The sequence below is a fragment of the Esox lucius genome, chromosome 22 (assembly GCF_011004845.1).
Source record: "Esox lucius isolate fEsoLuc1 chromosome 22, fEsoLuc1.pri, whole genome shotgun sequence".
In the NCBI taxonomy this organism is placed as follows: Eukaryota; Metazoa; Chordata; class Actinopteri; order Esociformes; family Esocidae; genus Esox; species Esox lucius.
In genome coordinates, this window is record NC_047590.1 from 11,263,338 (window position 1) to 11,279,464 (window position 16,127).

Below are 16,127 nucleotides of genomic sequence, written 5' to 3' on the forward strand. Positions count from 1 at the left end.
AGAGATAGAAAAAGATGAGGGGGTTAGTAAATTACTCACACCAAAAGTACTTCCTCAAAGCTTTGAGACTGAATACACGGACATTCATGTTAACTCACCGTGGTCATTGTAGCGTGCCAGATCCTTAGGGTCAATATAAAGGTCATGGTCTGTATCTAACTCCCAGAACTTACAGTAGATCACATAGAAATGTTCGTAGGAGAAATAATCTGTTATCTGGTTGATATCATCCTCCTCTTCTAGCAAGGCCAAGGTCTGGGAGAGACCGAGAGAGAGAAAGAGAAACTGTTAAATCTTATTTTGGTTAAAGGTTCCATTTAAGTCTGCATCCTTTAATTGCCAGATGGGAAAGCTGAAACAGGAAGTGATCCGTGTACCTGCAGGAAGTTGCTCCTGCGTAGTTCCGTCATGGTGATGCGCCCCGTCCACGAGCGGTTTACCACATAGAATATCCGCTGAATCACCTAGCAGTAACAAAACACAGAGGAAGAGCTGAATAGTCACACACAGTCTTGCCCTTCCTCCAATGTATTTCCAAAGACACAGCATCTAAATATCAGCGCTAGCGGGTGTGTGAGTGACTGAGTATGTGTTGAGTGGGCTAGAATGTGGCCTGCAGGGGGCAGCATGAATATTTTCCATGATGTCACAGTATGCTGACGCACCTTCCAATAACACTTCTATCTATCAGCCTGTCTCCTGTCTGTCTGTCTGTCTGTCTGTCTGTCTGTCTGTCTATCAGCCTGTCTCCTGTCTGTCTGTCTGTCTGTCAGCCTGTCTCCTGTCTGTCTGTCTGTCTGTCTATCAGCCTGTCTCCTGTCTGTCTGTCTATCAGCCTGTCTCCTGTCTGTCTGTCAGCCTGTCTCCTGTCTGTCTATCTGTCTGTCAGCCTGTCTCCTGTCTGTCTGTCTGTCAGCCTGTCTCCTGTCTGTCTATCTGTCTGTCAGCCTGTCTCCTGTCTGTCTGTCTGTCAGCCTGTCTCCTGTCTGTCTGTCTATCAGTCTATCAGCCTGTCTCCTGTCTGTCTGTCTGTCAGCCTGTCTCCTGTCTGTCTGTCTGTGTGTCTGTCTGTCTCTCAGCCTGTCTCCTGTCTGTCTGCCTTTCTGTCTATCAGCCTGTCTCCTGTCTGTCTGTCTATCAGCCTGTCTCCTGTCTGTCTGTCTGTCTGTCTTTCTATCAGCCTGTCTCCTGTCTGTCTGTCTGTCTGTCTATCAGCCTGTCTCCTTTCTGTCTGTCTATCAGCCTGTCTCCTGTCTGTCTGTCTGTCTATCAGCCTGTCTCCTTTCTGTCTGTCTATCAGCCTGTCTCCTGTCTCTCACTCAGTCTGTCAGCCTGCCAGTGTTTCTGTTGGTCAGCCTGTTTCTGCCTGTCAGTGTTTCAGTCGGTCAGCCTGTTTCTGCCTGTCAGTGTTTCAGTCGGTCAGCCTGTTTCTGCCTGTCAGTAGATCTCTGTCTGTTAGCTTGCATTTCAGTCTATTAACCTGCCTGACTGTCCAGCTAGTTACACAACAGATTATGAATTCAGGTTCATGCTGTTAACCTGGTCACTGGTCTCTGACTAGACTATTAGTTACTAGTCCACCCTGTCATGCTGTGAAATGGTCTGTGCAATGTGTGGACTGGTGCATAGAACAACATTCACTGATAAAACCTAGTTTCAGCTGGCTAATAAAACCACTCACGGTGGTGATGTATCGGGAATGAAATTCTGGGGCATCCTTCAGGAACGTCAGTCCCGGGTGGGTGTCTACAATGTCCTATACACACATACACACAGATGAATAAAGACTATTAATGTATCGGTATCTCCTGCCACTTATTGGTTAGCATGAAGACACATACAAAAGAATTGGCACACAAACACACACCCAGAGACAAACACACACAGACAGAAAAAACACACACAGACACACACACCTGCAGTAAAGGGATGAAATCCTCCTGGTCAAGATAGGTACAGCCAGGCTTCGCCAGAAGGTAGATGAACTTAGACGAATCGTCATAGCAACTATGTAACAACCTGAGAGGTGAAAGAAAACAGAGATAGAAAGAAATCCATACAAACATGTTGAAAGACAGAAAGACAGAAAGAACAGGAAAAAAGAAAGTACAGTCGACTTTCTATAACAGCTATAACATTTTAGATTCAGGGGGCGATAGACAGATAGGGATTGAAATGGGAGGTGTTTAGGGTTTCTTACTTCCTCCAGGTAGCGATGAAGGAATGAACCGAGACAAAGCCAGTTCTCTCTCCACCTGCCCCATTAAACATTGCCGCCTTCCAATACAGAGGACAGCCGCATGCCTGCACACAGATACACACACAACAGGCAATGAGAGGGACAGCTAAATCACAACTAGACAGGCAGACAGTTCACTAACATCCTAGTGTGTGTACACGGCTGCTTGTATGTGTGTGTTACCTTAGCAATCTTGCCCATCTCGTAGATATCCGCCTTCTCCTCCTCAAACTCTGTGAAGGCCAACTCTACGGCAGTGATGGCGGCATTGTGGTTGGCCGTCGTTGCCCCCGGTAACCCTCGCGGGTAATAGAAGCGGGGAATGTTGAGGGCGGGGGGAGGAGGAGGAGGGGTGAGGACGACCGGGGTGGGGGGAGGAGAAGGGGTGCGGCAGGGGGTAGGAACGGAGGGGGTGGGGGAGAGCGGGGTTGGTGGGGGGGTGCTGGGTTTCTTGTCTTGCTTGTTGGACTGGACCTGGAGAAAGACAGAGACACGGGAAGACATTTAAAATGGACGTTGCATAAGCTGACCCTCGTCCACAACCACAGCGACGTAAAACACACTGCTCCCCCCCCCCCGCCGCCAATCCCACAGCGCAAACCACCAAACCGGCCTCGCTATCCCTGCCGTGGTGTCGGCACCAGCCCGCCTCCTGAATCAGCCCGGTGTCCTCGGTTCTCCAAAATGACCCACCTCACTGTTTCCAAGTTTCCCTGAGCGGACCCTACTCTTTGTGTTGTGTCAGTGTACCTGGGCTACGCCAGTCAATCTGGTCTGGTCTGACTAGTCACCCGGCTACTGCATGCAAACCACCTGAGACAAGTAGTGATGCATAATTCGGTCAGGATCACGGCAAAAGGTCCCCGTTTCAACACCATGTTATGTGTCCATGTTTCAGGCCCAGAACTCCCAGCTGGCCCACTGTGTGCCGGGTGAGTATTGAGTAGGACAGCTGAACAAGCCCCTCCTGTCCTCTCCTCCTTCTCCTCCCCCTCTCCTCTCGGCTCTCATCCATTCTATCACTCTATTCCTGGCCCCCCAGGACTATAAATATCACTCTGGTATCTGCCTCAGAATAGCTTGTCTTCCCCAGCATGTGTGTGTGTGTGTGTGTGTGTGTATTTGTGGGAGAAAAGGTGTGTTTGTGTGTCAGTTCGGCGTCCCTGTGTATGTGTGTGTTGTTTGTATATGTGTGGCATTCCGTCGGTATCATCTAGTGAGTCCAGCTCAGTCCAGTGCTAACCAACCAACCTGGGCCTGCAGCTGCTGGAAAGTCTTGATTCTTTTCTTGAAGCGGGAGGGCAGAACAAAGTCACAGCCTCGGGAAAGGAAGGCCAGCTCACACCTGAGATCAGGGTCCCCCCGCAAGGTCTCCTTAGACTCCTTGATGAACATGGTGACGAAGACGACAATGATAACTTTACTGCGTCTGTTTCTGAGGTGGCAGTTGGGGTTCAAAGTTCGAGTTATCTTCACGTATCAAACAATCAGAGTTCATTCCCATTCACAGCTGGTGTTGTCGGGGGCATTGAGGAGCCACGAGAGACGGACAAACCATGGACCGGCCGTGAAACAGAATCACAGACAGGTCAACCGACAAAACACACTACTCTACTACAGACCACAGCACTCCACTTTTCATTAGTTTTTTTAACTTTCTCCATCCAGTGGAATCCGGCTTTCTATTTCTCTTCTTTTAAGTTTTTTATTCCTTGCATGTTGTCCAAGGGAATGCAGAACGGTTCATTTCACATATCCAGGAACTCAGAGAGAAGAGACACCCATCAGAGACAAACACAGCAAATTCCACAGAGCAATGAAAGAGAGTCTAGCTCCACAGTCTTCTGAGAAGGCGTTGAGTCCACCTGCAGCTTGCTCCCTTGCTCTTACACCAAATCTCCCCAAACTACTGGCTTACACTAGTTTAAACACTCTCTCACCCAAACTTTCCTGTAGCTTGAATTGGACCATCACTCTGTACTCCTAGCCTGTATACATCCACTTGGTTCTTTCTCTGTGTCAGCGTTCAGTCTGTGGCTGATTTGTGTGTTCACTGATACGATCCATGTGTTAGCTCCTAGCATAGCTCATAGAACCATAGCAGCTGGCCAGCCGGAGACCAGGCGTAGCCAGACAGAGTGCTTCTGTCTGGGGTAGAAGATTTCCTGTGTCCCCTGTGGATCTCCTGTTGGTGTGAGTCTTCTATTGGTAGAGTCCTGCTGTAGCCTGCGGCTCTGAGAATCAAACTGAGAAACCAGCTCTGGGAAATATGAGACAGGCCGAGGTCCGGCAGCGACACAAACACACACAGACACACCCGCACGCATACACGCACAAACGCCGGCTGTCCTAAGTGCACAGGGGGAGGGGGGGGTTAAGTCTTGTTGGATATCTGTGTCTCTGCCCCCCCCCCCCCTCCCAAACCCTCTATGGCTAAAGTTAGTCTCTGAGCAACAGTATCCTGGATGATTTGAGTGAAGTCTGGAGGAGAGCTCAGCTCCATCTAGTGGCTGTGGTTGTATATTACCAGGAATCCTCTCTACTGGTCTACATTGTTGTGTTTAAACACAATAAAACGTCTTCTGGCTGTTTAGCCGTGACTATATAATGTGTATCAACAGTCTGAGTGAAATGGGTAGGGTCAATGTCTAAAACATTGGTAACCATTGGTAACACAAAGCAATTGGGTGTGCAGGGTTTTGTTCCAGCCCTGCTCCAGTGCACCTGGTTTAGCTAATCAAGTAGCAGTTGGCAGTGGGATAGAACAGAGCTGTAGTAGCTGACAGGTGGGTGAGGGTGTGAGAGTTATGTCAGGAACATCAAACACGCTTGACACCAAGAGAAGAGTCCCACAATGCGTATGTGTTTCTGTGTGTATGTGTGTTTGGGCGTGTATATGAGTGTGTGTCAATACGACACATAGCTACAGTGATCAGTCACCTTGCTTTTTCAGCACTCTCCATCCACACACACATACAGACACACACATACACACATTTGGAAGAAATGCCATCAAGGTCACCTTCTGAACACACACACTCACACACATATTGACACATCAGAGAGTTGGAGTTGTTCAAATACTTTAAAATAGTACATTAAGTCTCCGTGGTCCTGTGTGGCTCAGTAGTAAGAGCCTGCCGTTGTAATGTGGGTTTGATTCCCACAGCGGACCAATGTGAGAACGTCTGCACTCAGTACTACAGTCACTCTGGATAAACATTGTCTACTAAAATGTAAATGTCTTACTCTTTGCCTGCATGAGGATTTGGTGGCTTAAACAAATGTGTTGTGGCTGAAGGCTATTATTAGCATCTAGTGGCAACTACCTCTATTAGGTCAGCGGTCGTCAAATTTGGGGTCGCGACCAGGAACTGCAAGTGGGGTTGCCATAGTTCACAAAAATATCTACTAGCCTGGATAGTTTTTTTTGGAGGGAACGAAGAGTTACGAGCATAGATTATTGTATGGAAAAATACATTAAACATTCTGAAAAAGAAAAAAAATTATATGCAAATATTAAGTATTTGTATTAAGTATTCATTATGTATTCTTAGATTTTTTTCCAAAAAAGATTAAACTAAATTGTATTGGTGGATTTAGATCTCATAATGTAATAGATGAAACAAAATTGTATTGGTGGATTTAGATCTCGTAATGTAATAGATGAAACTAAATTGTATTGGTGGATTTAGATCTCATAATGTAATATTTTAAGATACACCCCCCGCCCCCCCATACAAAGAACTGCCTGAAAAGACAGGATGCCTGCTGAAAATGATAAGATAACACTGTGGTAAGGATATCAGTGTCGTCTTGTACTGAATTGTTAGCTAAATTGTGACGGCAATGGAATTCCAGCTTGCACAATTTAACATCATGTAAAGGCTAACTGCTATTTATGACAGCTACTAAGTGGGAACTTCTTTCCTAGAGGGCCTCTGCACCAGTTGTGTCACAGATCTCAGCGTTAAGTGCAGGTGTGTAAATGGACCCTGAACACATGTCTTTGGCCCATCTGCGTGCTCTTTTCCTGACTGACTGACAGCGTTCCAGACTCATTTCCACTTTCTTCTCCTTATCTCTCTTCCCTTAAATCCTTCCTTTCCTTCACTTTCTGCTCTTCTTTTCATTTTGTTCAAGGGCAGAGCATTTCATTGGTTAAGGCAGAAGAAGAGGGAACAAGTGCACCCCTGCTTTAATGTGAACTATAAATGGAGCCTAGAAATTGTTTTTCTTTTTAAATGAAGCCATTATGTAAATAAACCTTCAACAATTACTAGCTTGCTATAACCACCACAATAGCTTGCGCTAAAGCTGTTAGTAAATAAAATGTGGAGTACATAAATCATTTGAATGGCATATGCACTCAAATCTAATGCTACTCAGTGTTTCATATTACAGTTTTCTCAACCAAAAAATAATAAAAATTCCTTGGAACGAACTGTCATTGCCACCATGACGTCCTTTAAATGGTACAAGGGGTTAGCTTAAGCCTCAAGGCTTATTTCTGCTGCAGGAACTAGGCAGACTTCACTCACAAACACATACACTTGAAAATAGGCATGCCAAATGCCATCTCCGTGGTAACGACCCTTGGCCCGGATTGGTGTCAGTCGGAATGTTCGCAGGGTAACCGTGCCAACAACCAGGAAACGTACTTCACATCTCTGCTCTATTCCCAGACTCACTTCCTCTACCAACACACACACACACACCCACGCACGCACATTCATGCCCACACACAAGCTGACAAGAGGGCCCTATGTTAGATGGAAGGAAACAGCCTCTTCAGTCAGAACCATAGCCTAGTTGCCACATAACAGTGACTATTTCCCAACTATTTCACAAACCTGTCAGACAGACTACTGTAACACACACTGCAGTGTCTCTCTCTATCTGATGGACTCACTCAGATCCAGATAAACACCTCCTCCCCTCCACACCCCACTTCTCCAACAGGCCTCCAGTACTGCAGTAACTCTCTTCTCCAACAGGCCTCCAGCACTGCAGTAACTCTCTTCTCCAACAGGCCTCCAGTACTGCAGTAACTATCTTCTCCAACAGGCCTCCAGCACTGCAGTACCCCTCTTCTCCAACAGGCCTCCGACACTGCAGTAACTCTCTTCTCCAACAGGCCTCCAGTACTGCAGTAACTCTCTTCTCCAACAGGCCTCCAGCACTGTAATAAACCACTTCTCCAACAGGCCTCCAGCACTGCAGTAACTCTCTTCTCCAACAGGCCTCCAGCACTGCAGTAACTCTCTTCTCCAACAGGCCTCCACCACTGAAATAAACCTTTTCTCCAAAGGGCCTCCAGTATTGCAGTAACTCTCTTCTCCAAAAGGCCTCCACCACTGAAATAAACATTTTCTCCAAAAGGCCTCCAGTATTGCAGTAACTCTTTTCTCCAACAGGCCTCCAGCACTGCAGTAACTCTCTTCTCCAACAGGCCTCCAGCACTGCAGTACCCTTTTTCTCCAACAGGCTTCCAGCCAGGACCAGCTCCAGGATGAAATGACTGAGGGGGCATGTTTTATCAATGAAGGCATTTTTAATTTAAATACCATTTGCAGTGTTTAAGGGGAAACTAAACAGGGGGCCACAGATTCTACCTGGGGGGGGGGGGGGGGCAATGCCCGGCTTTGCCCCCCCCCCCCCCCCCATGGATCCGGGCCTGCCTCCAGCACTGCAGTAACCCTCTTCTCCAACTGTCCTCCAGTACTGCAATACCCCCTTCCTCTCCAGCAGGTGGTGCCAAAGCTCCTATATCCAGCAGGAGGAAAAAGCTGCCCCCTGGGGCCTTGACACTGATGTAAGGTCATTTTGACAATCCTGTTTTACTGACCTACGAGTGTTAACAGCAGACGAAATACAGATGGCAGCAGAGAGCTGCAAAACACAAACATTACAGAAATGTAGAAAGGTGAGACAGTTACATTGTAATACTTTCCTCTGAACCAATCAGAAAAAGTTGACCTCAGATATAACGGGTGCATATGTATGTATTTATGTATGTGCGTATGCATGTGTGTGTGTGTGAATTTTCATGTGAAATCACTTGGATGATATCCCAGCCTGCACTGGGAGTGGTGTATGATGTCACTTTTTGAGTGTGTGTTCTCATTGTCAAGGCTAACCTTGGAGGATACTGTCTGTGTTGGATACTCCACACACACATAGCAACCTGGACATGAGATTGGGGGAGGACAGAGAATGAGGGGGCTTCTCTCGCCGCTTGGCTGAGCTTCCTGCCGTGACCTCATTTCCTGTGGAAGCAGTCGGGAGGTGATGTCATCATTTACTGACCCAAAGACAACAACTCTACACAACTCTCCCCGTCTCTGCCTTTCTCTGCCTCTCTCTCTCCCTCCCTCACACTTTTCCCTCTCTGTCTCCCTCCCTCATTTTCACCCTTGTCTCTCCTTGCCTCTCTCCCTCTTTTCTCACTGTTTCTCTCCCTTCTCTCACCCTCTCTCTCTTTGTATGTCTCCATTCTTCCCCCTCGTTTCCATTCATGTCATGAACCTCTCTGACATGTGGCTGTAGGTCTACTGGGTAGAGCACTAACTCACAGTCCTTATTTTAAGCATTTGTTCTGGTAAAAAACTGGCTTCATCCCAAATGGCAGTCTATTCCCTAGGGCCCTGGTCTAAAGTAGTAATAATGTAGGGAAGAGGGTTCCATTTGGGATGTAGTCAATATAGCATGGTGACAGGAAGTTTGGCCATCCATTAGTTCTGTTCTAGGCTCAAACTGCTCTCTGCTCTGTGTTCAACTGCCTAGCCTGGTGATGATTAATCTGGCCTGGCCTCCTGGTCTCCACAATGAATCATGGGAACAGTGACAGGTGGAGAAAGGCCTATATTACACTGTCAGCAGACACACAAATGTGTTTGTTTGTTTGTGTGTGACTGGCAGGGTAATATTTTACTATGACATGGGGCAGGGTTGGCAGGGCAATGTTTTATCAGGATATAAGGCGGGGTTGGCAGGGTAATATTTAATCAGGACATAGGGCGGGGTTGGCAAGGCAATGTTTAATCAGGACATGGGGTGGGGTTTTCAGGGTAATGTTTTATCAGGAAATTGAGCGGGTTGGCAGGGTAATGTTTAATCAGGATATGGGATGGGGTTGGCAGAGTAATGTTTATTTAGGACATTGGGCGGATTAGCAGGGTAATGTTTAATCCGGATATGGGATAGGGTTGGCAGGGTAATGTTTAATTAGAACATTGGGCGGGTTGACAGGGTAATGTTTAATTAGGACGTTGAGTGGATTGGCATGGTAATGTTTAATTAGAACATTGGGCGGGTTGACAGGGTAATGTTTAATTAGGACGTTGAGTGGATTGGCAGGGTAATGTTTAATTAGGACGTTGAGTGGATTGGCAGGGTAATGTTTAATTAGGACGTTGAGTGGATTGGCAGGGTAATGTTTAATTAGGACGCTGGGCGGACTGGCAGGGTAATGATTAATTAGTACATGGGGCGTGGTTGGCGCTGGGGTGTATTTGCATAATTCACAAAGTGCCAAAGAGGAACTGAGTGTCAGAAAGAAACACACACACGAACACACCCACACAAGCATGTACATACACACAGAGCTATTTCTAAACTCAGCTGTGACCAAACAGTAGCAATGGGCCTACTCTTCAGCGACACACACACACACACACAGGGTCCGTTTACGCTGTGGCGACAGTGAGTCTGTTAGCAGGATGCCGTAGTAGACAGATTTAGGTCCCCCTTACACCTCCATCTGTCAGCCTAGTGTGTGTAAGTGTGTGTCTTTGTGTGTGTGTGTGTTCCCATTAACACATTCAAGTGAAATCTCTCCAGGTCAACGTGTGTATAAGATGTTTATTAATGTGGATAAAAACAAGAGTAGGGACAATAGTGAGAGTGATTATATTTAAATAAATTGTTGGTTTGCAAGTGTATTGTGGACAAGGATGGTAGATGGGTGGTCATGCAGTTCGACAAATGTCCTCAGATGAATATCCTGGTTTTCATTACACTATTCGCTCAAACAGGAAGTTTTTGTAGGTCTGTTTAGTGTATTCTTTGGCCAACAACCACTACTGAGCTTGCAGGCCTCCAATTTACCACAGGGAGTCACTAGAGTGCAATTATGCAGTACAGTAATGGGAGGGTTTTCACGTCAAATATCACATCTTTCACGTCACCTGTAGATGTTCCAACTCGCCTGGACGAACACTGAATAGTAACGTGAACTGTTAGATCACATTGCAGTGCCGAAAGCCCCCACCTTCTCCAGCCGTACTTAGCATCACACACATACTATTCCGTTCTGCCTGTGACACAGCAACAACAGAGACTGGTCCCAAAATAAAATGTCAACCAATCGGAGAGAAGTGCCTGCAAGAGGACAACTTCAACTTAAATCTGTCTCTCCTTGTCATTCTCTGTCCTTCTACCTAGCGTGTGTTTGTTTACTGTGCTGTGTAACCGCACTCCCTGACAATATGTAGGCCACTTATTTCTGATGTGACCACAGTGCTCGGCACGGACGGAACGCCCAGATACTGTGTAGGGCTTGGTGATATGCACAAAAGTGTTGATTGCAATTGTTTCAGTTGATGTGAAAATGATAACTATGTGATAGCACTGTTAAATATAGTTATCCCTGAGTGGCTCAGCTGGTATATCATGGTGCTTTTCGATGCCACAGAAGTCGGTTTGACTCCCATGAAGGACCAGTACAACAATGTATGCTCTTGTTCCTGTAGGTTTCTTTGGATGAGAGTCTCTGCTAAATTATGTTGTTGGATGTTGGGTATAGACTTTGGATGGTGGGTACGGTCGTTGGGTGGTGGGTACGGTCGTTGGATTGTGGGTACGGTCGTTGCGTCGTGGGTACGGTCGTTGGGTGGTGGATACGGTCGTTGGATTGTGGGTACGGTCGTTGCGTGGTGGGTACGGTCGTTGGGTGGTGGGTACTGTCGTTGGATGGTGGGTACGGTCGTTGGGTGGTGGGTACGGTCGTTGGGTGGTGGGTACGGTCGTTGGGTGGTGGGTACAGTCGTTGGATGGGGGTACGGTCGTTGCGTGGTGGGTACGGTCGTTGGGTGGTGGGTACGGTCGTTGGGTGGTGGGTACGTTCGTTGGATGGTGGGTACTGTCGTTGGGAGGTGGGTACAGTCGTTGGATGGTGGGTACGGTCGTTGGATGGTGGGTACGGTCGTTGGATGGTGGGTACGGTCGTTGGATGGTGGGTACAGTCATGGATGGTGGGTACGGTCGTTGGATGGTGGGTACGGTCGTTGGATGGTGGGTACGGTGTTGGATGGTGGTTACGGTCGTTGGAAGGTGGGTACGGTCGTTGGATGGTGGTTACGGTCGTTGGATGGTGGGTACGGTCGTTGGATGGTGGGTACAGTCGTTGGATGGTGGGTTAAGTCGTTGGATGGTGGTTAAGGTCGTTGGATGGTGGGTACAGTTGAAATATCCAGCAAGAAAAACATTCCTAAGCTAGAACCTACAATGTATTTACTCTCCTCTGACAGAGGCAGTGATGGAGGAAGCTCTACCAGCCCAGGAGGACACCTGAGGACACACACACACGGCTTGGGACAAGGTACTCACTCTGATCACCTCAGGTGTCTGCTGGATGAGCAGGGTCGAGCCGGTGTCTCTGATTGCAAGCCCGTTGCTAGGATCAACCAGGTTTCTCGCGGCAACCGGAGGAGCAGCAACGGCGGCACCAGGCGCCGGGTCAGCCGCAGGGGTCGGGGGTTGGCCCGGTGTTACGACCGGTGGCGGGGTGGCTTCGGCGGGTCCGGTTGACTCTTCAGCTCTAGGTCCATCTGTACGTTCAGGTGTAGCGGTTCCAGCCAGTCTAGCCGCAGGTGTAGGGACAGGCGTGGGTGCAACTGTGGGTGGAGGAACAGGTGTGGCTATTGCTGTAGGCGCAGGAATGGGTGAGGGTATCACCGCAGGTGGAGGAACAGGTATGGGTATGACTGAAGGCAGAGCTTGGGGTTTAGCGACACTCTCCGCTAGAGTTATGCGGGTATGGACAGGGACGGGTGTAGGAGCCGTTGAGACAGGTTGAGGCATAGGCACCGGTCCGGCTGCAGGTCCATCTGTAAGTAAAGGTACCGTTCAGATCAGTTCAGGTTAACACACAGAACCATCCAACCACACAGAACGCCAGGTAAGGGAACAGGTGGGGACTCACCTGGATCAGGGGATGGGGAGGCAGGCCGTCTGGCCTGGGGTGTACTGTCCGTCTTCCCTGCAGCAGCCAGAGTGTCCTGTAGAAGCCTCATCACTTCCTTTTCTTTGCTGTGAGCTCCGCTCTTCCCAGTGCTCCCAGGGCTTGCCCCAGAGTCCACCAGCTCCTGGGCAAAGCTCTCAATGCTCTCCAGGATCCTCAGGAGCAACGCCCCATCCTCCTCCTCTTCCAACCCTACCACACTGCCCTCCTGGGGCAGAGGAGAAGGCGAACCGAGGGTCGTCCTGGAGGCCTGTCTGTTAACGGCTATGTGGCTAATAGCAACAGGCCTATCAGCCTGGGGATTGATTTGGGCTTGTGTCTGGTGGGACGTCAGGGTTTGTGGGGAGGTGTTCCCCTGCCCTGCCCCCCTCTTTCTGGTCTTGGCCGGGAGGGGGGGCTCCCTCTCTGTTTCCCTCTCTCTCTCTAGCTCTCGCTCTCGACCCATGCTCTGCGACAGACACTCCAAGTCCATCAGAAGTCTGTCGATGTCGTCGTCTCTGTGGCTAACGGGAGGGGTGTGTTTGGAGGTGGGGGAGTAGGTGAGGGCTTCCCCGGGGGACCGGAGTGTGTGCGGCGTGTGCGCGTGCGGGAGATTGGGGCTGAGGTGTGTGTGCGCTGAGCTGGGGGGGGTGTGGGGACTAAAAGCTGTCCCATTCCGACTGTGGGCGTGCGTGAGGCTTCTGGTCGGCGCGTGCAAGTGCGTGTGCGCGTGTGAATGCGTGTGTCTGGGGGTCTTGTCCAGCCCGCGTCCCAAGTCTGCGTCCTCCTCAATAAAGAGCGCCTCCATGTGGGAGACAGCCGGTGTGTGTGTGCGCGCCAGCGCGGCCTGTGTTTGAGACGGCGGTGCGTGTGCCTGGGACGGAGGGGCCGAGGTGGCCGGCGCATGCAGTGAGGGGGAGTGTGGGAGCTGCAGACCATTGGTCTGAACGTTCTGTCTCCCAGCCGTCTCAGGCGTTGTGGACGGAGACGGAGAAGAGTCTGTAGCGAGGGATGAGGAGGGAAGCATAAACTTGGGGGAAGAAGAAGACGAGGAGGGGGTAGAAGTGAGCGACGATGGTGGAGTGGCCTTTGTCTTGGGTAAGGGTGGGTTCTGGACGACGTCTTCATACCGCGGAGGCTGATCGTTTCCAAACATGGGCGAGAAGGGGACAGCAGCCTGCTGAAGCATATGCAGACTGCTAACCAGTTCGGCCAGCTCGCTATGACCTCCGAGCCCTGACCCCTGACCTCCAGTCCCAGCCACTGACCCTAACCCAGCGCCCTCCAGCTCCAGAGGCAGTTTCTTCAGATAGGAGCTGAGTCTGGCCATGACAGCTTTGTAGACAGTTTCTGGGCTGGCTCCACCATCCTCCCCCCCTCCCCCGGGACTTTTGCGCCTGATACACTGCTTGATGATGTCGGTACATTTCTTTAAGTCCTCAGAACACTTGACAAGAATGTCCAGGCAGGCCCGAATGTCCTCCCCCCCACTGCCACCCACTCCCCCCTCCTCCCCTGCACGAGTCTTCTCGAGTAACCGGGTGATGAGGGACTCGTCGGCCAATGAGTTGAGGTAGAGGGACGCCACAGTGTTTAGCCCGGCCTCCAAGGAGCCGGAGCAGGTGCTGGACAGGCTACCAGTGGACCCGCCCCCAGCCCTGGAGACACTGGATAGGCTGGTTGACGACAAAGACCCGCTGCCAGTGGTGACGATGGCAGGCGAGGAGCCTTTGAGCAGCTTGGTGGTGTCACTGAAAGGCGGCAGGTTTTCATCGTTGGTGTTTCCGGGAACGTTTCCACTTCCAGTTACATTCCCATTCCCGGATCCTCCGATGCCCCCGGTGAAGTTTCCGTAGATGATGTCGAGGTCTGTGGACCGACGGCTGTAGGAGTCTGGCCTGACCTTGCGACCTTTCCTGAAGGTCACATGACTGGTGGAGAGGCGGAGTTTCTCAAAGGAGAACTCTTTGAGTTTCCCGCTGGCCAGGTTGATGGCCTCCCCCGTGATGTCCTTCAGACTGGCAGAGCTCTGGAGAGGACGCTCTGGGCTAAAGCCGGTGCTCGTGTTGCCCTTCTTAACTCGCCATGGAGGGCTGTCCTCACACATCAGGCTATATACACTGTTATATAGAGGATCATTAGGGACACCCACACTCCCGTTGGAACAGGTATCCATGGTGATTCCTGTTTTACACATATCGGAGGTTTGGTGAGGTGAGTTTCGGGTCGGGTTGTGCGTGAATGTCTGTGTGTGTTCGGAGGTGTCCAGCAGAGCCAAGCAGGTGCCGCGGTGGGCTACAGTACAGTCCAGTCCCTGGGACAGAACCCCGCACGGTCCGGAACAGTAGTGTACCGCGTGACTCTGAGCACGGCGATCAACTACAACGCTGCTATAGCAACTGACACTGCTCACGACAAGACGATAGGCTGCTGCCATGGTTACTGCTTGGTTACCAAGGTTACAGGGTAGTCTCAGTTAAGGCTCTCAATATTCATGAGGAAAATAAGACCAGCAAAAAAAAAGGTCTTCGAAAAAGCTGATGCCATTAAAGTTACTATTTAAATCCCCTCAGATAAGACCAACAGATATTTTTAACTTTATTTTTTTAAAGTTATGCAGAGAAAAGTAAATATTCCCTTCATTGAGCAGAAATAAATGTCAATCCATGCTGTAATCCCGGAATCCTTAAGTCAGACTTTCTTTCGCTAGCTCAGTCACTCAGCAAAAACATTGTCTTTTCAGAGTTCCTCATCTTTCTACAGGAACTACAGGGGCCTTGTCCAACCCCACTGTCGCCTGAAAGTCCCCCCAACCAGGGTTCACTGTCCTGGGCATGGAAACTCACCAAGGCACCCACTCCTTCTCTCTCTCCTCTTCTTTATTCTGTCCCCCCTCTCCGCCTCTCGATTGAGATGAACTGCAGTCCACTCTGACCACAGCTGCCTTGATGTGATTCACAGATGGTTAACTCTCTTGCTCTCTCTTTCTCTTTATCTCCTCCAGTCCCGCGCTGTCAACATAGCCCTTGTGTTTCTGACGAGGGGACACCTGTGAGTTGACAGAAAGGGGGAGAAAGGAGACAAGAGGGAGAAAAAGAAAGGAGGAAAAAAATAATTCAATCACTCAGACTCTGTAGCATATTATTTTGTGTGTCTGTTCAGAGAGACAGGGAGGGCGTGTGTGTATGAGTGTGTATGTGTGTGCATGGGGGTGTTGTCAGCCCTCCAGTTATCCCCCAGATGACTGTAGATGAAGGATCTTAGTCCTTTATCATCAAAGAATACAAAACCGCATGTGTACTTCCTGAAACATACACAAACACACACGCACACACACACCCACGTGACATGCTGCTTCCCGCTTAAAAGAGACCAGAAGAGGCTGAAGCAAAAGAAGGACAGACATGAGGTGAACAAAGAACATATGAAAGGAGGAGTGAAGGAAGAAGTAAAAAGAGCAGGAATAAAAGAAGGAGATGCGGAAAGGAGACGTGAACAGAAGACTATCTACATGTCTTCACATGTTTATGTCAGTCAGGGTTTAAAGTCAGGGCATTGAGACTGTAGAGCAGACTACCAAATAAAAGCCCAGAGGCCTGTTCAAATGCACATACCACCCCTAAATCCATGATTTACCACTCAACTTTCATATCACCGGCTGTCATG

General features: G+C 49.4%; 1 protein-coding gene across 3 annotated transcripts in view; it reads right to left on the bottom strand.

Moving 5' to 3' along the window:
* ppp2r3a (protein phosphatase 2, regulatory subunit B'', alpha) overlaps positions 1-16,127 on the bottom strand; it is a 35,554-nt gene that overhangs the window by 3,399 nt on the left and 16,028 nt on the right. Inside the window, exons 2-9 of one of the 3 annotated variants that reach the window (XM_029116695.2) lie at positions 12,444-15,510; positions 11,849-12,348; positions 2,423-2,713; positions 2,201-2,304; positions 1,917-2,019; positions 1,682-1,756; positions 378-464; positions 99-255 (exon numbers count right to left, since the gene is read on the bottom strand). In XM_029116695.2, coding sequence (XP_028972528.2) covers positions 99-255; positions 378-464; positions 1,682-1,756; positions 1,917-2,019; positions 2,201-2,304; positions 2,423-2,713; positions 11,849-12,348; positions 12,444-14,898 — 3,772 coding nt within the window. In that variant the 5' untranslated portion in view covers positions 14,899-15,510. Of the gene's footprint in view, positions 1-98; positions 256-377; positions 465-1,681; positions 1,757-1,916; positions 2,020-2,200; positions 2,305-2,422; positions 2,714-3,052; positions 3,344-3,490; positions 4,646-11,848; positions 12,349-12,443; positions 15,511-16,127 lie in introns of those variants that run through there. The other 2 variants (XM_029116696.2, XM_029116697.2) reach the window with 2 other exon arrangements.